This window comes from Sciurus carolinensis, chromosome 12 (genome assembly GCF_902686445.1).
Source record: "Sciurus carolinensis chromosome 12, mSciCar1.2, whole genome shotgun sequence".
In the NCBI taxonomy this organism is placed as follows: domain Eukaryota; kingdom Metazoa; phylum Chordata; class Mammalia; order Rodentia; family Sciuridae; genus Sciurus; species Sciurus carolinensis.
This window is the reverse complement of record NC_062224.1, coordinates 44,010,859-44,037,408: the sequence shown is the minus strand read 5'-3', so window position 1 is coordinate 44,037,408 and position 26,550 is coordinate 44,010,859. Positions and strand designations below refer to the sequence as shown.

Here is a 26,550-nt window from a genome sequence, read left to right as displayed (position 1 = left end):
ACAATTTGTGTAATCATACATGTACATAGGGTAATGATGTCTGTCTTTTTCCACCATTTTTCATACCCTCTCCTCCCTCTCATTTCCCTCTACATAATAATAAGCCACTCTGGAAAGCAGTGTGGAGAATCCTCAGAAAACTTGGAATGGACCCTCCTTTTGACCCAGTTATCCCACTCCTCAGTTTATACCCAAAGGACTTAAAATTAGCATACTACAGTAAGGGTCCACATCCATGTTTAATTGCTCTTCTTAAATTATTTTTTGTCATTATATAAGTGTAATAGATTTTTATATGTTGATTTTTAGAAAACTAGTTACAATGTCATTATGATTAAATTTAGATTTCTTATTTATATAATCAAAGTTTCTATGAAAAATGATACAGTTTTCTCACTTTCTAATATTTATAGTACTTATTTCTTTTAATTGCCTTGCTGAACATGTAAGGACCACCAGAAAGATGTTGTGTAGAAGAGTAGGCAGTTTCATTTGTTCCTGATTTTAAAATTTCTTCTTTCTTGTAGTTTGTCTGTCTGTCTTTCTGTCTGTCTGCCTCTTTCTCTCACTACTATTTATCAAGTTGAGACTTTTCTTCTCAATTTTATTTTTTTTAAATAATGTTTCATTGGGTTCTTCTATCTTATGCTCACTGCCCAACTACAAAGCCACTTTCACATTTTTAATTTTATGTTATAACACTGTCCCACTTTTGGATCCCCAAAATCTGGATTACTTTTCTGTTGGCTTAATTGGTTGCCTTAATTGATTCCAAAAATCTGTATTACTTTTCTATTTGCTTAAAATCTATATTATTTTTCTATTTGCTTAATTGGTTGCCTTAGGGTTTATAGTCTTTGTCAAGTCTATAATCAAGTGATATTAATTCACTTCACATGTAAGAACTTTAATATAATTTGGCCCTTCTCAGGCTTTATGCTATTGTTTTCATACATTTTACAACATATGATATAAACCCCCAGACATATTATTAAGATTGTTTTAAAACACTGTATTTCTTATAATGTTTATTCTAAATCATTTAACTGTGTAGAAGAGTATAGGACTACTGTTTCTCTTTTTCAAAGTGTATAACTGATGGTGTCTATGTGACATTCTTCTAATCCATTTTCCCCATACATCCTGCAGCTTTTTTGCATGTGTTTGCATTGTAAGGTAATTTTCAGAATGTCATATGCTACATTACAGTAAAACTGACTAGTTTATCAGAGTGACTTAATTATTTCAATATATATCAGCTTATATACAATTTATATTCAATAAAATACTATTACAAACAGTTCAAATGTAATCTCTAATTTTGGTTTGCTTCTGTTTAAATACTTTTACTTGAAACATACAGTGACTCTAAGAGTAAAATGGAAACCTTAGTAATGTATATTTTCAAATATTTTCCCACAATTTCTTGTATACTTAACCATTTATTTCTGGCTTATATAAAATTATACAGAAAAAACGTACATTTGATCGAACAAAGAAAACTGTAAAAATAGAGAAGAAAAAAGACAAAGAAAAGTCAGAGGATTCAGAAAGGTAAGACAAAGATACATGTTAATATTTTTCTTTATTAATTTATATTTTATTTTTATTATATACAAATAATTTAAGGTCATACAAACATAAAATTAGAAAATAGTTTTATAAGCAGGCCAGGATATGATTGTGGGAAAATCCTAAAAAGGAAAGATCAAAAAATGAAAATGAAAAGCATATGAGCAAAGGAGAGAATTGTAAAATATTCAGAAATAGGTAAACAGAGTTGAATCTTTAAATAATTATAGGGAGAAATGATTTACATTGTTTCCTCAATCATCTAATTAATGCTTTGTAATGTTAAATCCCCAAATCAAATTCCCAGCATTTGTTATTTTCTACTATAGTTCTTAATTATATTTATATTTATAAAAGTTAACTTTTTATGTATTTTATGGATTACTGTTTTTTTATGTGTTTTATGTATTATTTATTTTATGGATTTTATGGATTACTGTATTTTTATGTGTTTTATGTATTTTATGGATTTTTATGGATTTTATGGATTTTTATGTATTTTATGGATTACTGTCAAATAGCTTTATTAAATGAATGTTTTCATTAGTATTGTAAAATAATTATTCCATTTTGAATTTGGTCACATCTTCATATAGAAATATAGTTATTCAAAAGAAACTATGGATTTAATCTTAGTACCACCACAAATGCTAAAAAGAAATTTGTTTCAGTCAACTTTTTTGCTGCATGACTAAAAGACTGAACAAGAACAACTTTAAGGAGGAAAAGTTTATTTTGAGACTCATGGTTTTAGAGGTCTCAATTCATAGACAGTCAACTCCATTCCCTGGGGCATGATGTAAGAACCAGAAGAGTGGGGCAGAGTAAAGCAGCTGGGAACATAACACCAAGGAGCAAAATATGTACCCTAAAGGTACCCACCTCTAGTCATACCCTACCTACCTACAGTGACCACCAGTCCCTTTCAGGTGATGAATGCACTGATTAGGTCAAACCTTTTATAACCCAATAATTATGTCTAAACTTTCCTGCATTGTCCCAGGCATGAGCTTTTGGGCTACACCTCACATATAACCATATCAAAATTCACTGGGAAAATGGTTTTGATATTTGATTTTGAGAGGAAAAATGATCAGAGAAGAAAAAAATGACCAATATATTTTGAAAATTTTAGCACTTGATGTTTTTTCTCTCCTATCCCCTTTCTTCATAATCTTAATTATACCCGTGAGAAGTTGGCTTGACATATGTTAACTTGCTTGTTACCATGTAACCTATATGCATTTAATAACTTTAAAAAAAAGAATTCTTTACAAATTGTTATCCATGTAGAAGTCTTTAAAGTTCTCTCAGAAAGCAAAGCAGTGATGCATTTTAGAATATCATTGTACATTTTAAAACATTTTTAATTACAGGAGGTTGTCTTACAGCAGCCAGCTTAAAATAAAAGAAGATTTGTTTCAAGTCCAGGTAACACACACTCTTTATGAGTTTATAATGATTAATACAGTGCTCTGATAATTATATGTATAGACAACCTTAGTTTTATGTGACAATAGGCATACATGTCTATAGTACATACATGTACTTTTACTTTCCAAGATATCTTTCTTGTTGATTGACTTTTCTCATCAGGTTTTTGAAAATTAAATGGCAAATTCAGGCATATTAATGTCAATGTTATGCAAATTACTATGGTTTACTCAACTATAAACTGTATCATGGAGAAAAGAACATCATATTGGGACTTCATAGTTAAGTGACTTTGAATAAATCCTGTTAACTATTTGAACTTCATATTTTCTATCATCCAAATGAGTAAAAAGCTTCTGTCTCAAAAAAGATGTGAGTTTCAAGACTCAGGTTAAAAGAAGAATTCTTCCAAATTTCGAATTATATAGCCCACTATGTTTTGTGTGATCCAACAGAAGGAACACACAATGGCTTTTTACTTCATTTCAGCTTTGCAATACTTTTTTTTCCCTTTTGCTACAAGTTAATTTCTTAATAACCTTTATAACATCATACCACCCATTTCAGTGAGTGACTGAAGTTAAGTATTAGATGATACAAGAACATCATTATGTAAATTTGGGGAGAATCAGAGTGCCAATTGAGAAACAATGTAAAATGTACAACTTTGTAGTATTAATTTTCTATTGCTGTATAACAAGTTACCGAAACTTGAAGCAAATTATATTATCTTATAGTTTCAGTTGGGGAGTCTGAGCATGGTTTAACTATGTCCTGTATTTGGGATTTCCACAGGCTATAAAGTGTTGGATAGGCTCTCTTCCATTCTTAGAATTGGGAGCCCTCTTCTAAGTTCCATAGGATATCACAAATTTAGTTCCTTGCATTTGTAGGACTGAGGCACTCAACTCATAGAGGCAGTCTGCAATTTGCTGCTAGATGACACTTTTCCAAAGGCGTGTCATATCATAGCAGCATGCTTATCCTTTGATGCCTACTAGGAAGCTCTTTGTTTGCTAAGACAGAATCTTATACAATATAACTGATCAAGGGGATGGTATCCCATCACCCTTGATATATAATATAATGTATGGGAGTAGCATCCCATCACTGCCATGTGCTGTTAACTAGAAACACTACCTACTCTCAAAGAAAGTGGATTATCCAGAGCATAACCATAGTGGTGAAGATCAAGGGACTGTCCTTGAATTCTGCCTATGGTTTATTTAAGCTAGCACAGTATTTTCTATATTTAGAAAGAAAAATCTATTAACTAGACATGGTAGCCTGCACTTGTAGTCCCAGCTTACTCAAGATGCTAAGCTGGAGACCAGCCTGGACAATAACAGGGAGATTCTGCCTCAAAAAAAATTTTTTTTAAAATTATCTAATTATATTACTAATATTAGAAGTCTTAGGGCTGCCCAGGTACAGTGGCACGTGCCTATAATCCCAGCATCTGGGGAGGTTGAGGCAGGAGAATTGCTAGTTCAAAGCCAGCCTCAGCAATGGCGAGGCACAAAGCAACTCAGAGAGACACTGTCTCTAAATAAAATACAAAATAGATTTGAGAATGTAGCTCAGTGGTTGAGTGCCCCTGAGTTCAATCCCAGGTACCCAGAAAAAAAAAGAAAAAAAAAGAAGAAGAAGAAGAAGAAGAACTCTTAAGGCTGATATCCTTTTAAATGATTTTTCTGAAATGAAAGTCGAAATATTTTGTGTAGGTTTAATTTTTTTCTAGTGAGAATGTTTATGGAGTTAATGGTCATTTTACAGTGATCAGTAGAAGCTAAAAAGTGACTTATGTTAGAGAACAAATTAGTAGTTAAAATTGAACTGCAATCATGGCTGTCTGAATTCTGCTGTTACTTTAATAGTGAAAGTTTATTCAGTGTGTTTCCTTGTCCAGGCATAAGTGATTGAATCAGTTTGTATTATCAAACTGATTTGCTTATGGAGTGTTTTAATAAGTAATATAAAACTTTATTTTAATATTTAAATAAATCAGTAATTGTTCACCTCTTATTTAGACAATCATTACTCTAATGTTTATTTAAAGTATATGTAGGTAAAAATTCATCTGGATCTATGATTTTACTAGTGTTATTCAAATCATGCCTTGAACAATAGTGCTAGGTTAAGGGGAAAAGTAGGTGTTGAAAACTGGCCCATACTTTATTTGCCAGTTATACATTGTGGCTTAGGTTGAACCTGCCTGGAAGAAGAGTTCTTTTTCTCATTCATCAAAGACACTGCATGGACTAGTAGTCAGTAACCATACTTGCACTTAACAAAAATCATGCTTAGATAAAATGGTATTTAAATATTTTGTTATTCTATTAACTTTTGATTTTCAGATTATTTGTTAGAGGAATAGAGTGCATTTACTCTAGACAAGCATCTCATTTGGTGATTTGTAACTTTATATCATGTGAAGATAAGAAAAGAAATTTCTTTCTTTTTTTAAATTCATTTTTATTGTAAACAAATGGGATACATCTTGTTTCTCTGTACATGAAGTAGAGGCATACCATTTGTGTAATCATACATTTACCTAGGGTAATAGTTTTTGATTCATTCTGTTATTTTTTTTCTTCCCCTCCAACCCTCCAACCCCCCTTATCCCTCTATAGAGTCCCTCCTTCCTCCATTCTGCCCCCTTCCCATCCCCTATATGTGTCATCATCTGCTTATCAACATGAACATTCATCCTTTCGTTTTTTGAGATTGATTTATCTCACAAAGAATGATATTCTCCAACTGCATCCATTTGCCTGCAAATGCCATAATTTTATTATTCTTTATGACTGAGTAATATTCCATGTTATTTATATATATATATATATAGTTAGATATATATATATTTATACATATATATATATATATGTATAACACAGTTTTTTTTAATACATTCATCAATTGAGGGGCATCTAGGTTGGTTCCACAGTCTGGCTATTGTGAATTGAGCAGCTATGAACATTGTTGTGGATGTATATCTGTAGTATGTTGATTTTAAGATCTTTGGGTATAAACAGAGGAGTGGGATAGCTGGGTCAAATGGTGGGTCCATTCCAAGTGTTGTAAGGAATCTCCACACTGCTTTCCAGTGTGGCTGCACTAATTTTGAGCCCCACCAGCAATGTATGAGTGTTCCTTTTTCCCCACATCCTCTCCAACACCTACGGTAGCTTGTACTCTTGATAATCGCCATTCTAATAGGGGTGAGATGGAATCTTAGGGTAGTTTTGTATTGCATTTCTCTTATTACTAAAGATATTGAACATTTTTTCATAAGTTTGTTGATTGCTTGTAGATCTTCTTCTGTTTAGTGTCTGTTCATCTCCTTAACCATTTGTTAATTGGGTTATTTGTATTCTTTGTGTAGAGTTTTTTGAGTTCTTTATATATTCTGGAAATTAGTGCTCTATCTGAAGTATGAGTAGCAAAGATTTTCTCCCACTCTGTAGGCTCTCTCTTCACATTGCTGATAGTTTCCTTTGCTGAGAGAAAACTTTTTAGTTTGAATCTATCCCAGTTATTAATTCTTGCTTTTATTTCATGTGCTATGGGAGTCCCGTTAAGGAGGTCTGATCCTAAGCCAACATGTTGAAGATTTGGACCTACTTTTTCTTCTATAAGATGCAGGGTCTTTGGTCTGATTTCAAGGTCCTTGATCCATTTTGAATTGATTTTTGTGCAGGGTGAGAAATAGGGGTTTAGTTTCATTCTGTTGCATATGGATTTCCAGTTTTCCCAGCACCATTTGTTGAAGAGGCTATCTTTCCTCTATTGCCTATTTTTGGCACGTTTGTGTAGTATGAGAAAATTGTATTTATTTGGGTTTCTGTCTATGTCCTCTACTCTGTAATATTGATCTACCTGTCTATTTTGGTGCCAATACCTTGCCGCTTTTGTTACTATTGCTTTGTAGTATAGTTGAAGGTCTGGTATTGCAATTCCCCTGCTTTGCTCTTCCTGCTAAGGATTGCTTTAGCTATTCTGGGTTTCTTATTCTTCCAGATTAATTTCATGATTGCCTGCTTTATTTCTGTAAGGTACATCCTTGGGATTTTAATTGGAATTGCATTGAATCTGTATAGCACTTTTGGTAGTATGGCCATTTTGACAATATTAATTATGCCTATCCAGGAACATGGGGGATCTTTTCATCTTCTAAGGTTTTCTTTAATTTCTTTCTTTAGTGTTCTGTAGTTCTCATTGTAGAGGTCTTTCACCTCTTTTGTTAGATTGATTCCCAAGTATTTTATTTTTTACCAAGCTATTATAAATGGGGTAGTTTTCCTAACTTCTCTTTCTGAAGATTCATCACCTATGTATAAAAATGTGTTGGATTTATGAGCATTGATCTTATATCCTGCTACTTTACTGAATTCACTTATGAGTTCCAAAAGTTTTCTGGTGGAATTTCCTGGTTCCTCTAAATATATAATCATGTCATCAGCAAATAGGGATAGTTTGAGTTCTTCTTTTCCTATTGGTATCCCTTTAATATCTTTGTTCTGTCTAATTGCTCTGGCTAGAGTTTTGAGGACCATGTTGAATAGAAGTGGTGAAAGAGGGCATCCCTGCCTTGTTCCAGTTTTTAGGGGGAATGCTTTCAGTTTTTCACCATTTAGAATGATATTAGCCATGGGCTTAGCGTAGATGGCCTTTACAATGTTAAGGAATGTCCCCACTATCCCTATTTTTTCTAGTGTTTTGAGCATGGAGGAATGCTGTATTTTATCAAATGCTTTTTCTGCATCTATCGAAATAATCATGTGATTCTTAACTTTAAGTCTGTTGATATGGTGAATGACATTTATTGATTTCTGAATGTTGAATCAACCTTGCATCCCTAGGATAAAACCCACTTGATCGTGGTGCACTATTTTTTTAATATATTTTTGTATGCAATTTGCTAAGATTTTGTTGAGAATTTTTGCATCAATGTTCATGAAGGATATTGGTCTGAAATTTCCTTTCCTCAATGTGTCTCTGTCTGGTTTAGGTATCAGGGTGATATTGGCTTCATAGAATGAGTTTGGGAGGGTTCCCTCATCTTCTATTTCATGAAATACTTTGAGAAGTATTGGAATGAGCTCGTCTTTAAAGGTTTTGTAGAACTCGCCTGAGAACCCATCTGGTCCCGGACTTTTCTTTGTTGGTAGGCTTGATGACTTCTTCTATTTCATTACTTGAAATTGATCTATTTAAGTTGTGTATGTTCTCCTGGTTCAGATTAGGTAATTCATATGTCTCCAGAAGCCTGTTGATGTCTTTGAGTTTTTCTATTTTGTTGGAGTATAGATTTTCAAAATAGCTTCTAATTATGTTTTATATTTCACTGGTGTCTGTCGTGATATTTCCTTGTTCATTCCGAATTTTAGTAATTTGAGTGTTCTCTCTTCTCTCTTTGTTAGTGTGGCTAAGGGTTTATCAATTATGTTTATTTTTTCAAAGTACCAACTATTTATTTTGTCAATTTTTTCATTTGTTTCTTTTGTTTCAATTTCGTTGATTTCAGCTCTGATTTTAACTATTTCCTGTCTTCTACTACTTTTGGTGTTGCTCTGTTCTTCTTTTTTCTAGGGCTTTGAGCCGTAGTGTTAGGTCATTTATTTTTTGATTTTTTTCTTCCTTTATTGAATGTACTCCATGAAATAAATTTTCCTCAAAGAAGTACTTTCATAATGTCCCAGAGATTTTGATATGTTGTTTCTTTGTTCTCATTTACCTCTAAGAATTTTTTAATTTCCCTCCTGATATCTTCTGTTATCCATTCATCATACAGTAGCATATTATTTAATCTCCAGATGTTGGAGTAGTTTCTGTTTTTTCCTGTCATTTATTTGTAATTTCAATCCATTATGATCTGATAGAATACAAGGTAGTATCTCTATCTTCTCGTATTTCCTAACAGTAGCTTTGTGGCATAATATATGGTCTATTTTAGAGAAGGATCCATGTGCTGCTGAGAAGAAAGTGTATTCACTCTTGGTTGGATGGTATATTTTATAAGTGTCCGTTAAGTCTAAATTATTGATTGTGTTATTGAGATCTATGGTTTCTTTGTTCAATTTTTGTTTGGAAGATCTGTCCAGTGGTGAGAGAGGCGTGTTAAAATCACCTAATATTATTGTGTTGTGGTCTATTTGATTTCTGGAATTTGAGAAGGATTTGTTTGACGTACATGGATGAGCTACTGTTTGGGACATAGATATTTATGATTGTTATGTCTTGCTGATTCATGCTTCCCTTAAGCAGTATGTAATGTCCTTCTTTATCCCTTCTGACTAATTTTGGCTTGAAGTCCACATTATCTGAAATGAGGACAGATACTCCAGCATTTTTGCTGTGTCCGTGTGCATGGTATGTTTTTTCCCATCCTTTCACCTTTAGTTTTTGGGTATCTCTTTCTATGAGATGAATCTCTTGCAGGTAGGTAGCAAATTGTTGGATCTTTCTGTTTAATCCAATCTGCCAGTCTGTGTATTTTGATTGATGAGTTCAGACCATTAACATTCAGGTTTTTTATCAAGATAGGATTTGTATTCCCGGTCATTTGGCTCATTTTTGTTTCTTTTTTTGACACAACTTGGTTTCTCCTTTATTTGGTTGTTCCTTTAGGGTAGTTCCTCCCTTTGGTGATTTACATCATTGTTTTTCATCTTTTCCTCATGGAATATTTTGCTAAGAATGTTCTGTAATACTGGCTTTCTTTTTGTAAATTATTTTATATTTTGTTTATCATGGAAGGATTTTATTTTGTTGTCAAATCTGAAGGTAAGTTTTGCTGGGTATAAGATTGTTGGTTGGCATCCATTTTCTTTTAGAGCTTGAAAAAATGTTTTTCCAGCCCCTTCTAGCTTTTAGTGTCTGGACTGAAAAATCTGCTAATATCCATATTGGTTTCCCCTGAATGTAATTTGATTCTTTTCTCTTACAGCCTTTACAATTCTGTCTTTATTTTGTATGTTAGGTATTTTCATTATAATGTGCCTTGGCATAGGTCTATTGTAATTTTGTGGATTTGAGTCTTATAAGCCTTTTATTCTTGATTTTCCATTTCATTCTTCAGATTTGGGAAATTTTCTGATATTATTTCATTGAATAGATTGTTCATTCCTTTGGTTTTTTTTCTCTAAGCCTTCCTCAATCCCAATTATTCTTAAATTTGACCTTTTCATGATATCCCACAGTTCTTGTAGATTCTGTTCATAATTTCTTACTGTCTTCTCTGTTTGGTCAATTTTGTTTTCAAGATTAAATATTTTCTCTTCAATATCTGAGGTTGTGTCTTCCAGGTGTTCTATCCTATTGGTTGTGCTTTCTATGGAGTTTTTAATTTGGTTTATTGTTTCCTTCATTTCAAGGATTTCTGTTTGGTTTTTTTTCAATATCTCTAACTCTTTTGAAATGATCTTTTACTTCCTTTTGCTCTTTTAACTGTCAATTGGTATGATCATTCAATGCCTGATTTTTTCCTTTCGTCTCATCCTTCAATGCCTGCATTTGCTCTTTCATCTCCTCGTTTGCTTCCCTAATTGTTTTGATTATGTACTTTCTGAACTCCCTTTCTGATATTTCTTCTGCCATGCTGTCATTGGATTTTATTGCTATACCATCTAGGTTTGTTTGGGACATTTTCTTCCCTTGTTTTCTCATACTGTTCAGGTATCTACCCCTCTAGAAGTGAAACTCTGGGATATTGCAGATTTCCTATATTAACTAATATTGTCTCTATAGATTTCCAATAACTCACCTCTTAGCCTTCAGTAGCCTGAAGTCTTAGAGGAACTTGATAATGTGGTGCTCCACTAGGAAGCTGGCCTTCTAGGGGTCATGGCCTTCAGGTGGGGTGTATTCCGGGGTGGCTCTGAGTTGGTCCTGAGTCTCTCAATACCTTCTCTTCTTGGCTCCTGGATCTTGTCAAAGGTCCTCTAGCCTCCTGTAGGTGTCTCAGGAAGGGAATTGCCCTTCCAATGATGATGGCCATGTCCTCAGGAGTAATTCAAAATGCCTGCACCGGCCTATAAAGAAGCCTCTGGCTAGCTCCGTGTTGGAGAGAATCTGGTGGTTGGGCGGGGTTGTTCAGTGATGGTGTCTGTCTTTGGCCTGGTGTTTGGGCGGGTTGGTTACCTGCTTCCCAGTTCCGCAAGGCAGGCGGGTTGGGTGCCTGCCTGCTACCTCCATGATGTAGGTGGCTTGATTCAGCCGCCAGCTCACTCTGTAATTTTGACCAACCTCTGATGTCTCCGAGCTAGGTGCAGGGTTCAGGCAGAGTTGCTCAGTTATGATGTCTGTCCTTGGCCTGCTGGCTGGGTGGGTTAGCTGTCCGCAGCCTACCTCCGTGATGTAGACAGCCTGACTCACCCGCCAGCTTGCTCTGCGACTGCCAAGAAATTTATTTTTAATTAAACATTTTAGAAAATGGAAATATTTATACATATTTTAATGTTCTATGGGTTAAATTATGCACACCATATTTTCATACCTGGATGCAGTTACTATTATCCCATATTTGTAGAAGAGATTTGGAATAAATTGACCAGGTATGTAGAATTGTGAGATGTATTCTGGTTGGACTAGATAGTCCAAGTCCTCTTTCTTTTTGTAGGTGGGACTAAAATGACTACAAGCACAAATTCAAATGTGATATTCCCATTTGTTCTTTGTTTCCAAAGGTCATCACTTTTCTAAAGTGCAGAACCTTTACATATATCTCCTATGCATAGTGTTAAGAGCCCTGTTTTTCTGTAAAAACTCTTTACTGTCTACTCCCAAATGTGAAGTCTATAATGCAAATATAAACAATAACTTTAATTACATTCTATATGTACTTGAGAAAATTAAATAAATATCCTGTATCTTATGTAATGTATTATACAGGAGGTACAGAACTGATAAATACAAATTTGTTTTTTTTTTCTGAATTCAAGGTTGCTAAAGGATTTTGAAGCTGAAATATAGTACATAAGCATGGGAAACATAATGTTTCCAACTAGTTCCAGCATAATAAATGAGATAGTAGTGAAGAATTTGGAGTTTGAAAAAGGAGGGATTTCTATGTCTGAGTAACACTATGGAAAGATAGAAATAAAGTAGCAAGACTACTTAAGGGAAATTCAGTGCTTGAGTCTGATAGGAGTTTTCAATTAAACAGAACAGTTAGTAGGAAACCTAGTAGGTAGTATTTATTAATGACATCAGTAGTTTGAATTTGATTGAGTAGAAAATGAGATCATATTAAAGAATTTTAGAAATGACCCACTCGGCATATTTTATTGAGCTTATTCTTCTAGCTATTGAGATAAATTTTGGAGTAGAGATTGGATTTTTCAGTCAGGTAGAATGAGTGTGTTTTTGAAGTAGTTTAACTCAGTAATAATCAAACTAGTTATAAGTTACGTGAATTTTTTTATGACTCTTAGGCATGCTAGACATCTCCAGCCTAAATTACATAAATTTATTAATATAGACTTGTAAGTATTTTTTTTGTAATCTAAATTATACTGTGTCCAAATGGGAAGATTTAATTTTATCAATGCATTTATCTTTCAAACTAATATAGTGCATTCTAATTGGAATTCAAAAAGGGAAAATACTTTGAAGAATATATGGAATTTATAAAATAATCTGGAGGCTTCTTTCAATTTCTTGTGAGATAATTGATGAATCTATTTGTCTTTTTTCATTTTGATATAAATTCATCCATTTTAATTTTATAAATTTGTTTAATAGAATTTTACTCTACATTAGTGTTCTCTTTATTATTTGTTTTGTATCTGTTGTTCATTATACTGTTTTGCCACTTTTTTTCAGTTTACGAAAATATTTGTTTTTACTTGTTTCCCTTCTTTCCCTTTTATTTAGTTATCTCAAGGGATTATCTACTATAGTTGTTTTTAATTAACCAGTTTTGGGTTTCATTTAGCTGTTTTGCTATTGTATTTCTTGATATTGTTTATTTTCTATTTAGTTACTTTCAGCCTTATCTTTATAAATTGATTCTACTTTTTTCTTTGGTTTATTTTTCATTCCTTTGCTAATTTTCATTGTATATTGTATAATTCATTTATTTTAAGCTTTGTTCAGTTATACTTTTTTATTGAATAAAACTTTATTTGTATTTCATAGATATTTTTGTGTTTTTTTGTTCCAAAATGTTTTTAGTTCACATTTTCATTGTTGATTTGTCTTTTATGGACTTATTCCTCTCTACTTATTTCAAGTTTTAAAAGACTTTCTTTTCATCAAGTACATGTTTATATTTTATCTGTTGTTTTATAACAGACAACACCAAAAGTTGGGGGTTTAATACATCAATGGTTAATTATTTCTCATTGATTTTTGGGTTGACTGGGCTCAACTGGATCATTCTTTAGCTAGTATATACCTTGCATGACTTCAAGAGGGCTTGTTTTCAAGCTAAAATCATAAAAATGAATATCTACCTAGGACTCTTCTTCCAAGAGTCACTTTCCACTCAAGACTCTACTACCCCTTGATTGTTCATTAGTGTTTATTTGCATTTTTGTCCAGAGTTCATGGTTGTTATGTGTGGCATGGTTTATTTAGTAGAAACATGCTCTGACCTACCAGAAGCATAACTCGGGACTTTAGATATGTTCTTCTTTCATCTGATGGAAAATTCCTGAGATCTTTCATGTGTAATAGACCTCACTTATTCAAATAAAACTAGAATTCTTTATGTTGTGGTGAATAAAGATTCTTTTAGTAACATTTGGAATTTTCCTGTTTACATATTCAGGTCTAGAGAGAAGGAGAAATAAAATGTTTAATGTACTTGTAGTTTACAAGATTCATGGTCAATTTGTCTGTGGGAAATCTTTAGGTAATATCTACCTGAAGCTGTGCCTGAGAAATATGCAGTTAAATATATGTGTTCAACCATAGTTTTGACTTTCTATGAACTTTAGAAATGTGGTAATTGTAAAATAAATTAATAAAAAATACACAAGTGAATACCTTTTTCTCTAACTACTTTCTAGAAAAGAGCAGTTGCTCTGGAAACTGAGAACAAAGTTCTTCAGGAACAACTAAAACAGGCTTTACAGGTAAAGGATATCATGTTACTTGAAAATTATTGTAAGTGAAGAACACACTCATAAGAAACTTTTCAAATGAATAATTTCAACCTTATAGGCAAATAGGTCTATTTTTTTATACTACTTTATGAGTTTTAAAATACTATTTTATGTAGCATGAATATATTAATAAAATATAATATTCATTCTTCTCAAAAACAGTAAACTAGAAAAAAGTAAACTTTCTTTTTTATTTTTGGAATTGAATTCAGGGGCACTCAAGCACTGAACCACATCCTTAGCCCTATTATGTATTTTATTTAGAGACAGAATCTCACTGAGTTGCTTAGTGCCTCATTGTTGCTGAGACTGTTGTTTGAACTTGTGATCCTCCTGCCTCAGCCTCCTGAGCTGCTGGGATTACAGATGTGCAACACCCCACCCAGCAAAAGTAAACATTCTTAATAAAACAAAGCAATCTTTTTCAAATTCAAAGACAAAAAACTTCAAATTTAAATATTGCAGGCATTTCAGTTAAACTCAGTAAAATGAAGATATTTACTCTCATGCTATTTTTCAAATTCTAGCTAAATGATAAGACAAGAAATGAAAGAAACCACAAACATTTTCATAAGTGGATAGACAAAAATGTAATGATTTGCATGCTATATATATTTATAAAAATATACAATTTAAGTAACAATATTAGTCATATAATTTTAAAAATTGAGACAAAGAGTTGATTTAGAATAGAAAATAATAGAGCAAAAGATTATTTTTTCCAAAATTATTTAAAAATAGTTATTCCTTTATATAGTTAAGAAATTATAATACAAAAATTAGTCTAGCATGATATTAGGATAGCATATTTAACAAAAAAAAAATAGAGAGCTTTACATGAAGAACAATGACAGTACTTTACCAAATGATATAGTGAAGAAACAAATTTACAATTTCGGTTTTGGAAGTTCAATATTATCAATATTTTGACTTCCATGTTTCCTAAATTGATATACCAGAAACAAATTCAAATGAATATAATTTAGTATTTTATACACTTTTAGTTTATTAAAGTTTTCATAGAAGGATAAAATAGCCACACAAAGTAAACATTAGAGAAAAATAGCTAGGTGTCTCTTTCATGAAAAACACCAAAATAAATTGCAGATTGTTTTAAAATCCAAAAGTAATAAATGAAACATGAAGATATTAGATAAACACTGGATAACAGCTAAATGGTATTGGCTAAAGCACCATACCTTAAAATAATATGTTAATTATTTGATTTCATATAAATTTAAAACTTTTTATGTAAAAATAACAAGATAAAGAGATAAGAGAAAGATATTTGTATTTTATATGAAGATATTTCACAAACCTATAAGAAATATGGATAGCCTTCTCTTAAAATATATGTAACACAAGTAAGAAATACATATTCAGAAATGCTAATAAAGGCATACAAATATATTCAAACTCCCTAATTACTGAATCAGTGCAACTTAAAATAACAGTGGGATAGGTTTTTTTAAACCTAACTTTTTAGCAAAAATTTAAGGAACAGAAATACTTATATTTTGGGATGAATGCTGAAATGAATAATCTTTAACACACTTCTATTTTCAGTATGAATTTATACTTTTCTGAAGGAAAACATATATCAAAAGTCTTGGAAATATTTAGCCATTTCATTAAGCAAGTTCTAAAAGTTTACAAAAAGAAAAAAGTGTTTGGTAATTTTACACTAATATGTGTAAAGTAATATTTTTTATAGAAAAGGTTTTGAAATGGACTTAAAAATCCACTGATAAGGAATTTATTAAATATATTATGGTATATTACCAAATACATTATGTTATCTACTCTGATAAATATGTTTATTGTCATGGAAACATACCTACAGTATTTAATTAAAAAGTATATTTTGTGGGCTGGGGTTGTAGTTCAGTGGTAGAGTGCTTGCCTAGCACATGCGAAGCACTAAGTTCCGTCCTCAGCACCACTTTTAAATAAATAAAATAAAGGTATTGTGTCCATCTATAAATAAAAATATTTTTAAAAGAAGCACATTATATGACTATGTATAGTAGGATTCAATATAAATAAAAATTTAAAAATATGTATACTTAGTTATATTTAGAAATATAAGATTATACATCAGAAGGTTAACAGTGATTTTCTCTTCCTGGTGAGACTTTTTGTGAATTTTATTTTTTATTTATGTATTTTTCTAATAAAAACTATAAAAAAGTGACATTTTAAAGAAAAATTTCTTTCTAGAAGGAATAAAATGGCTTATTTTCCAGTTTCATTCTTTGTTATTATGGATGTTGTCCTTTTTATCACTTTTAATATTAATTACCTGTTATTAGTTTTTTCCCATTATAATAATTAGAATCTTTAAAAAATAGAAACTTGGAGAAACACTTCTGTATTAAAAAATGCCTTTGAAAATGGAAGGTTTTTCTGGGTGTGGTGGTGCACACCTGTGATCTGAGCAACTGCAGGAAGATCAAAAGTTCAAAACCAGTCTGTATCAAAATAAAAAATAAAATGGACTGGGATGTGGTTCAGTGGTTAAGCACCTCTGGGTTCAATCCTAGTACCAAAAATAAAAATAAAATAAATAATAAATAATAATGATAATAAATGGAAGTTTTTGTCTGTTTTTTAGCAGTGAAGGAATATGTATTCTTGGGAGATAAACTTGCAAATCAACTTCTCTGCCTGTTGGAGATGTGAAAGTTATAGATTTTAGGGGAAATGAAATAAAGAGGAGGAGTAAACTCATAAAGGATGGGGGGAATTTTTTGGTAATTTGGGTACCACCTCTTTTCACTCCTTTTATGGTTCTTTTTAGTTGTATCATGGCAACTGTCAGCTCTCAGGGTGCTGGGGAGTGTGTGATTTAGCATGCAGATGGATTGTAATAAAGTCACTCTGGCAGGCATCTTAGAATACAACAAATTTCAGCAACTCCACCAGAACTTCTGTAACTTCTGGCCTAGGGGCATCAATTTTGGAGGTTTCAGTCCAGGATTTATTGGCCATTTGATTTTGCGCCTGAGTAGAGGCAGTAGACAATGTTCTACAGCTTTTAATTTTAAGTATGGAAGTGTTAAACTTTTGATTATTCTAACGGTTTAACTTAGTTTCCTCTGACTAGTAAATAAAAATGAGCAGATGTGGTAGCCTTACCTGTAATCTCAACTACTCTGGGGTCTGAGGCCAGAGAATCTAAACCAGTCTGTGTGACTTAGCAAGACCTTGTTTCAAAATAAAAAATAAAAAGAGCTGAGATGTGGGGGCTGGGGAGATAGCTCAGTCAGTAGAGTGCTTGCCTTGTAAGCACAAAGCCCTGCGTTCAATCTTCAGCACCCCCCCTCCCCCCAAAAAAAAACAAAGAGCTGAGATGTAGCTGAGAGGTAGATTGCCTCTGAGTTCAGTTGCCAATATGAAAATAATAATATTAGATTTTTAAAAACAGAAATCATATAGGTATAAATAAATGTGGATTCCTGGGAGTTATAGTATTGTCAGGAAAATGTTACAGAAAGCAATGCTTCACAGGTTTTACTTTCTTAAAAACAGGAAGCAGAAAGAAGTAAGCTTCAACTTGACCGTTTCCTAAATCAAGGTGTGGAGTTTCTTAAAAGCGAAGGGAAGACCAAAACAATGGAAATGGGTTCTGATAAAACACAAACTATGCCATTGGACAGAGAGACAAGGGCAGCATTTGTTTCAAATTCAGGTGGACAAAGGACAACTGATATAATTGAAGAGGTAAGGAAGTAACCAAAATAGAGATAGTAGTATGTTATAATAAATTTATCTTTCATTTTATTACTTACTTGTTTTGCTTTTTCCTTCAAGGTTTATCAAGTCATTATTATCTTGCATAACAAACTGTAAATTAAGTATATATTGATTTTGAGATCTGAGATTTGAGAACCAGAAGAAAATAGGATTTGAAAACTAATTATATTCTGGTATAAATTAGTAAAATTAAATATAAATTCAAAATTGTGGAGGAAAAATACTCTTAAAAATATTTTATTTTTGTTTCTGTTATGCAGTGGATTCAGAAATTTTTTGAACTTTGAACTTTATCAATCCTTTCCTGAGATCTAAGTCTTGACCTCCAGGCTATTATATAGGCTTTCGTAATGCACTTCACATATATGTTTTATGTGAAGTGAAATATCATATATATTTTATGATTTAGCTACATTGTACTTAAGTTCATTGAACTTGCTGTGTTTTCTGTCACATTCAGGATTTTGCTTATTTTGTTCTTTTTTCTTGAAACATTGTTTCTTCCCTTCTTCATTGCTAAAATTCATCTTGTTAAAAAATGATTGAGAATCAAAAAGTACTGTTTTAGTCAGCTTTTTCTCTGCTGTGACTAAAGGATCTGACCAGAACAACTGTAGAGGAGGAAAAGTTTGAGGGCTCACAGTTTCAGAAGTCTTAGTCCACAGAAGGCCATCTCTATTCCTCCAGGCTTGGAGGCGAGGCTGAACATCATGGTGGAGAGTGTGGTGGAGGGAAGCAACTAACATCATTAGGAAACAGAGAGTCCACACACCAGATACAAATATGTATCCGAAACCATGCCCCGATTTCTCCCTCCTTCAGACACACCCTATCATTTCAATTACCACTCTGTCAGTCCCTATGATGGGATTAAATCACTGATATAATTCTCCTCTGAATCTTCTTGCATTGTCTCATATGGGGACACCTCATATCCAAACCATAACAGGTACTATTTCACTTACCTTTTGCTGCATAAAAATCACCCCAGAATTCAGTGGTTCAGACTGTAAGCTCATGGTGACCAAATGACAGAGGCAGGAGATAGGAAACAGACCTTGAATCAGCAAGCTTTTATTCTGCTGGGAAGTCAATTGATCAGGATGGGAGGGTTCATTTTCTGGATCTGGAGATGGCCCCCAGGTTACAGAAGGAGTCTGGGTTTTATAGTTTGCAATGAGGGTGAATCAATCATTGGAGACTGCAGACATGCTGTTTGGACAGTCAGGGACATAGTTGTGCAGGTCAAAATTTTAACTCAGGAGAAGGCCGTTGTAAAAAGGTTGAAACTCATTGTCACTGGGACAACCTCACATGTTGGTGTTCACTGCTTATCTTCCTTCCTCTGGGACCCATTTTTACCTAGAGGTTCACTATTCGCTTTTCTCCTTCTAGGACTCATCTGCAATGGGGAAGGGTAAAAGTCTCAGGGCTCAGCATTTCAGTATTCGCAGGACCCACTGTGGTTGGGAAGGGGTAAATGTTTGCTTTTGGTGGAGATGATGGGGATGAAACTGGGAAGGAATGAAAGCTTGCTTTCTCCCTTGGGTCCCGTTGTTACTGGGAAAGGATGTACTAGGAGAGGTTTAATGTTTGGTTAATTTTCCCTCCCTTCTCCCAAGTCACACTGTCTCTTCGTTTTTCTCTGGGAACTGTCTTGTAGGAATACTATTTTCCATAACCCTTCACAGAAAAGGAACATATTGTCTTACAATATTTGTAAGTTAAGAATCCAGGTGTATAACTAAAAAGAACCTTAGCTGGGCCCTCTGGCTCAGGGTCTCTCACAAAGATGTAATGAAGGTATTCATCTTAACTCCATTTATCTTGAGATCCCAGTGGAATGGAGGAGGAAGTACTTCCAGCTGGCTCCTGTTTGAATGCAGCATTCATTAGCCCTCAGATCCCGGGCGGCTGCTGGCTTGAGGCATCAGCATTTGGTTATGGGTCTCTCCATGAGAAAGCTTACAACATACAAGCAAGGGCAAGAGAGAGGGGGAATGCCTAAAACCTGATCTCAGAGATGGCATCACTTTCTTTAGAAGTTTAGAAGTAGTAGCATCATGAACAGCCCACAAATAACAATGTCATTGGCATGAATATCCTGAGGTAGGAAACAATGAAACTGGCTATTTTAGAGGCTTCCTACAAGTAGATTGGTAGATGTGGGGAAAAGGCACACTTACACTGCTGGTGGAGTTGCAAATTGGTTCAGCCACTCTGGAAAGCAGCATGGAGATTCCACAGAAAACTTGGAATTGACCCACCTTTTGACCCAGTTATCCCACTCCTCAGTTTATACCCAAAGGACTTAAAATTAGCATACTACAGTAAAGCTTTCTTTGAGTTGGAAATGCCCATTGCTCTTGGATCTGGTCTTCAAAAAGATTCTAACTTATCACCCTGTACTGGGAATGGAAGCCTAAAATCTAAAAGGAGTAAAGAAAAAAATTTGGATTTCTTCTTCTAGACACTAGATTATATTATACAAAGGTCTGTCATATATATCTTAATAACATTTTGGAGAAAGTAGTTCTTTATTGTTTGCATGTCTGCTTTTAAGGTTTTTTTAGTAGAAGAGCTGTCTTTTTAAAATTAACTAAAATATTATTTCTTCTGTCAAGAACTTACAAGGTTAGCTGGGCATGGTGGCACACGCCTGTAATCCCAGCAGCTTGGGAGGCTGAGGCAGGAGGATTTCCAGTTCAAAGCCAGCCTAAAGCAAGGAGCTAAGGAACTCAGTGAGACCCTGTCTCTAAATAAAATACAAAATAGGGATGGGGATGTGGCTCAATGGTTGAGTGCCCCTGAGTTCAATCCCCAGTACCAAAAATAAAAGAACTAACAAGGCTATATACAAATCGTTAATGGTAGACATTAATACTGTATAAGAATATAAAGTATTATATATATATGTTTATATGTATTTATATATAATAAGGCTTATAAACTGCTTTTTATGTTGTAAAGCACTATGTAAATGATTATAGCATCTTTATTTAGCTCTGTCCTAGTTTTCTGCGTAGGCTATATGAAAATCCCTTTTGATAAGTTTTAGTATAAAGGCTAACTTTTTTGACATATAGACACAAAATATATAATGGCTAAAACATTATAGTTTATTTCATCATGCTAATAGTTTAAGTTAAAGGTCAGTGTTCGAGGTAGAGAGTTGTCTCCAAGGCCACTCAGGTGTCCTGGCATGCGCAATCTTTACATGGGACTTCTCTTATCACACTGGGCATAGACATCATCTATCAGAAGAGAAGATGGAGAGCAAGCATGAGTAATTTTCATTGACCAGGCTGGAAGTGGGACATATCATCTTCTTTCACATTCTCTTTGCTACATTTAACTTCAGGGGGAACTTAGGAATATACACTAGCAATGTGACTAAGAAGAAAAGAAAATTACTTTGGTAAACACAAGTTTGCCTCAGGTAGGTAAGGGTAAGCCAGCTAATTTCTGCATAAAAGAAACCAAGTTAGATGAAATTCAGGTCTGGAGTAAAACCTAGAATCAACATTTTTGCTATAGAAAAATACCTATCATATTCCCAAGAGATAGCGCCTATTAGTAAAGTCACACTTTTAAGGTTACAGATTTTATAAACATTTTTTATCACACACCTCAGTATGCATTCAGGTCATAAATTTTATAAAAATTTATAAAAACGAATACCATGTTAGTATATTGTATGTATTAGCCTTATAAACTTTTCCATGGATATTGAAAGTAGATAACTAACATGTTTAAAATAATTTTGTTAGCTAAAAGTATAAAACGCTCTTTGCTCTTAATTTAGAAATATAAAGTATCATTTGGTGACCTATTCCCTGATAATATCTCTTCTAATGCCAAAATATAATTTCTTATCTTTTTTGAAACCTTAGGATTACACAATTGTCATACTAAGAATACTATTTTGAATGATATTTGTAAAAACGATCTAATGTAAATATTTTATATGCATATTTGGTATATTTAAATTTACTATTATCTTTATCACAGATCTCAGTTGTCCAAAATCAAAGACCAATTGAAGAAAGGTAAAAAAAAAAAAATTTTGTTCTTTTTCTCATTGTATCAGTTCATACATCTGTGATGAAATATCCAATCAAAATTCAGTGTCTAAAACTTGTTGATTTATATCTTTGCTTATAATATTGTACCTATATCTTTGAAGCACATTTTTTGAAATGCATTTTAAATAGAGAAAAGTGTGAAACATTAACTGTCAAAGACTGAAAAATATGGAAATCAAAAATTTTAAGTGAAAAATTTAAATTAAAAACCCAAACAATTAAATTTTCATGGAGTGGGAACTGACCCTTGTTTCAAGTTTAGTTATCATCAAGATGCATGACCTAGATTAATAGGAATTTTTTTTTTTGATACTGGGAATTGAACCCAGGAACACTTTACGACTGAGCCATATCCCCAACCCTTCTTATTTTTATTTTGTGACAGAATCTTGCTAAGTTTCCCAGAGCCTCTCAGTTGTTGAGGCTGTCCTTGAACTATCAATCCTTCTATCTAAGCCTCTTGAGTGACTGGGATTTTAGGTGTGCACCACCATGCCTGTCATGACCTATATTTTTAAATAATTCACTTAAAAACATTTTTGTTTGTTATTTTTTCTCAGTCACTTGATATATATATGAATGTACATAAATGTTTGAGTTTATTGATTCATCCAGTTAGACTTGTGGTTTTCACTCATGAGTCTGTATAATTAGCCATATTAATAGTATTAAGAAATAGCAAACCTGAGCTATATGTATTAGTACCAGCAGATTCTGTCATTAAGTTATTTTATTTGATGAAAATAAACTGTGTCAATGTTTCCTTTCTGTCATTGACATAAATTATTGAGAATTCAAATCAAATGTACATGAGACATTTATTTCTTCTTGATTTCACAGAGCCTAATGTGTAAAAATTTTTTGGTTTTGATTACTATGTAGAAAAGACAAGAGAATTACCTTATGCATTATTTTATGCATTTCTGTGCTTCATTACCATTTTTAATATTTCTAAATTACAGTCTAGATGAATTACCAAGTATTAGGTAGTAACTGTGATGATTAATAGCCAGAAGTTTTGAAAAGTTCCATTTTCCTTGTTTGTAGAGATTATTTATATATTTTAAAGTATGTATTTTTATATTTCAAGAAAAAATTGAACATTGTTTTACTTTTTGCTTTGCAAACTTATTATGGGTACCTTTCATGTAATGTATTCCTTTCCATTTTATATGTGGAATGTCAGTATTGTGAATATTGAAGAGGTAATAAGAAAAAATATTGCTAATTACCTACAACTTTTATGGAAACTAAATCATCTTATGAGCTGTGTAGAAATAAAAATGAAGCATGACACTCTTCATGTTCAGATTATAGTAGAGCATGACATGCTACTAGTTTTTCTATGGGAACATGGTGAAGTATAGTCTTTGAAAGTGCTGGAAAGTCAATAATTTGCCACTCTGAAGAACATGAAGTCATAACTTTTGATATTAGTTGTTTTAATGTCAAACATTTAGTTGTTGGTGATAAATTTGGTAGACTGTACACTAATGCATCTCAGAAAATACAAACATTGTCTTTAAGGAAAAAAAAAAAAACATTTTAGGACTGGGACATAGCTCAGTTGAGAGAGTGCTTGCCTAACCTGCACAGGGCCTGGGTTTGATCCCTAGCATTGAAAAAAAAATATTTTAAAGAGAATCTCTACCCTCAATAATGACATGATAAAGCAGCCTCAGTCACCTTCCGTAGGCCTTTGTGAAAAATCTTCAAGAGGGGGTTATGAGCCAGCATAACCATTCTGGCCAGCAAAGCCATTCTGATTTGCTGATAAATCACTTTTGAGAGTTATAATTGAAAGTGGTAAATGACAAAGAGTTCATTGGGTAACAACAGACTGAGGATGATAAGGAATGTAAGACCTCTAAGACGAGGGGAAAAAATCATAGAATAAATAGCAAATAATTCCTCTTAAATGTTTTTTTTAACCCTTAGAAACTTGATTGATGTAATATTCTCTAACATCAGGAGTATTATGTCAATTCATTTCAATTCAGTTGAGCTCTAATGAGGAAGTATTAACTGACTTCATTCTATGTAAGGAACTATGCTAGATTTTATGGGATGTAAAGGGTGACAAATACATGGCCATCACCTTCAAAGTTTGGTAAAGTGGATAAGACATGTACAGAATAAGTGGAGATAATACAAATGATGCATTCTACAAGAAGTCATCAAAAAGTTACATCAAAAAGGAGGACAGTTATTTCTGGGTAGATTACTTCTGGCTACTAGGATTTAATTTAAGAAATAGGTTGAATTTCACAGAGAACATAAGCAAAGGATTTTCCAGATGGACAGAACTTTGTTTTGAGGCTAAGATAACCGTGTTTAGAATCTACACAGCATGTCTAGGGAAAGGCCAGTCATTTATTTTGTTTTGAGTCTTGATTAAGACAATAATGGGAAATATGACATGAAACAGACTATTTCAATTTGATAGGTTTTATAGAATTGCCCATAATAGCTTCAGGTTAAATATTGCTAAATATAATAAAAGTTCAAACTATTAAGCACAAAGCACAATATTATTCACCAACCTTCATTTTGGGTTACTTCTTAGATCCTAATAGAATTTCTGAAATACTTTGGAAAAGTCTCCTAACCTTCAGAGAGTGGATGGGAGTGAAGTAAGGAGACTCCACCTGAGCAGACACATGGTATTGCTTACAATAAAGTACAGTGTTTTTGCACTTTGCAGCATTTAAGAATTTATTTTGGCTTAGGGAATGAGTTAGTGGCAAATATTTAATCAAACAATAGATTTTAATAATTTATTGTTTCACATCATATGTGTTGTTAGTTTTTCTTGTTTTACAGCATTGGAATTCACACCTTTAAAAACGAAAATGTAAACTATTTCTTGGTGATTTATTTTTCAGAGTTACAAATCCAATCTACTTCTTTCTAAGTCTTTTTGTTAGAACTTGTATGCCTCCAATACTGTTTAGGTTTATTATAAAGCATAAAAACATACAAAAAAGCAGAATGTTAATGCATGCCCATTTTATCCACAGACTAGATGATTAATATTAAATTTACTCATTCAGTCATTAAACCCATTCATTCAACAAATATTTTTGACACCTTCATATGCCAAGTATTTTCTAGGTATTGAGTTTTGTTGATAAGTAAGGCAGATAATATCCTTTCCCTTTATGTGTTTACATTTTAATAGGAAAGCTAGGCAATAAATAAAAACAAATGAACAAGATAATGTTAGAGGTCAATAAGTGAAAATAATAAAAATATCCCTGTCTATTAAAGAGTCACAGGGAATAGTAACTTAGATTGAGTAGTCACTGAAGGTATGAGAGAGGATTATCTAATTATGAAATTAAAATCTCATATTTAGTTTTTTTCTAATTTTTATCAGAATAAACTCCTATAAATGAAAAGTTATATTACCATTGAAAACTCTAGAGATCTCATGATATTTAACTATTTTTGTTGCACTTATAGGGGAGCACATTACTGGTGACCCAAATTGTAGGCATAAAATACATTTTTGGAAGAAATCTAATCATCTGAAAAGCAGTAGAGGGTATAATATCTTCTGAATTGACATTATTCCATAGAGAGGTATATTTGAACAGGGGACAGCTGGATTCATTGTAGAAATTCTAAGAATAGATATTACCTACTTAGCCATGTAGCAGTGAGAGCTTCCTGATTGGGAAGAATGGGCTTATTAGAAAAAGCATAGCATAGTTCTGATAGACTTGTTCTACAAAATAACAAAAATGGAGAAGAGAGAGAGCCATCAGGGCTATCCAGAAATAAAGACTTGTGTCTCTGCCTTTTGATATGGGAGTCTCTTCGATAAGTCTCTCCATTAGCTCTGGTTTTTACCTGGTTCTGAGTATGTCAATTTCCATGTTATTGTCTAGGAGAAAGATATTAATAAGGTCACCAAGTAGATAAGGTGAAGGTACAGAGCTGAAAATAATAATAATAAACTCACATTACGTGCTCTATTTCCTGGCTAGCTACAGAAAGTGTTTTGGGAATGTCTGTTTAATATCTGGAACAGGAAAGAGAAAGTCATTTGTCACTTCCATTGACACCGACCATTTCCAAGAGTCAGACAAGTTCTTACCTGAAAAAAATCTATTATTTCTCCAGGAAATGTTTGAGATTGTTGTTTGAAGTAATTAATTTAGCGAAGTTCCACCACTTATCATTAACCATCAGTCAACTGCAGTGTCAGATGAGGATGTCTGCAAAATCACCTGGTATAAAGACATTGTCTATCTTTTAAATGGGCAATACGTTGTATTCATCATGTACTGAGGTCAAAGCAAGGGGTGGAAAAAGAAAATGAATCTATTCTTCCTCTTGACTCCTAACTCCTAAGCGCCTTGGAGTTCAACCATGAAGGAGGGGCCCTTGTATGATATGACACCCTATAACTTGTGATCAGGGAATGCTGAACCAGCAAGTACTGTGGAGGTGCTTTTCAAAGAGGCTGGCTTAATGGATGAAAGTGGCTTCTATGTCATTCAAATACTTTGAAAGATGGCGTTGTCTTCTTTCATGGTACTATGAATTTGAACAGGGACCCAGTATAGATAGTCATTATACATTAT

The 26,550-nt window shown here is 33.0% G+C and overlaps 1 protein-coding gene across 1 annotated transcript in view; it reads left to right on the top strand.

Annotated features, from left to right (window-relative positions):
• The window catches only part of LOC124962025 (coiled-coil domain-containing protein 7-like), a 114,271-nt gene extending 89,197 nt beyond the window's left edge, over positions 1–25,074 (top strand). The window contains exons 13-18 of the mRNA XM_047521111.1: positions 1,472–1,554; positions 2,949–3,003; positions 14,022–14,087; positions 17,649–17,840; positions 21,885–21,922; positions 24,525–25,074. Coding sequence (XP_047377067.1) covers positions 1,472–1,554; positions 2,949–3,003; positions 14,022–14,087; positions 17,649–17,840; positions 21,885–21,922; positions 24,525–24,531 — 441 coding nt within the window. The 3' untranslated portion in view covers positions 24,532–25,074. The remainder of the gene's footprint in view (positions 1–1,471; positions 1,555–2,948; positions 3,004–14,021; positions 14,088–17,648; positions 17,841–21,884; positions 21,923–24,524) is intronic.
• The last annotated feature ends 1,476 nt before the right edge of the window (positions 25,075–26,550 follow it).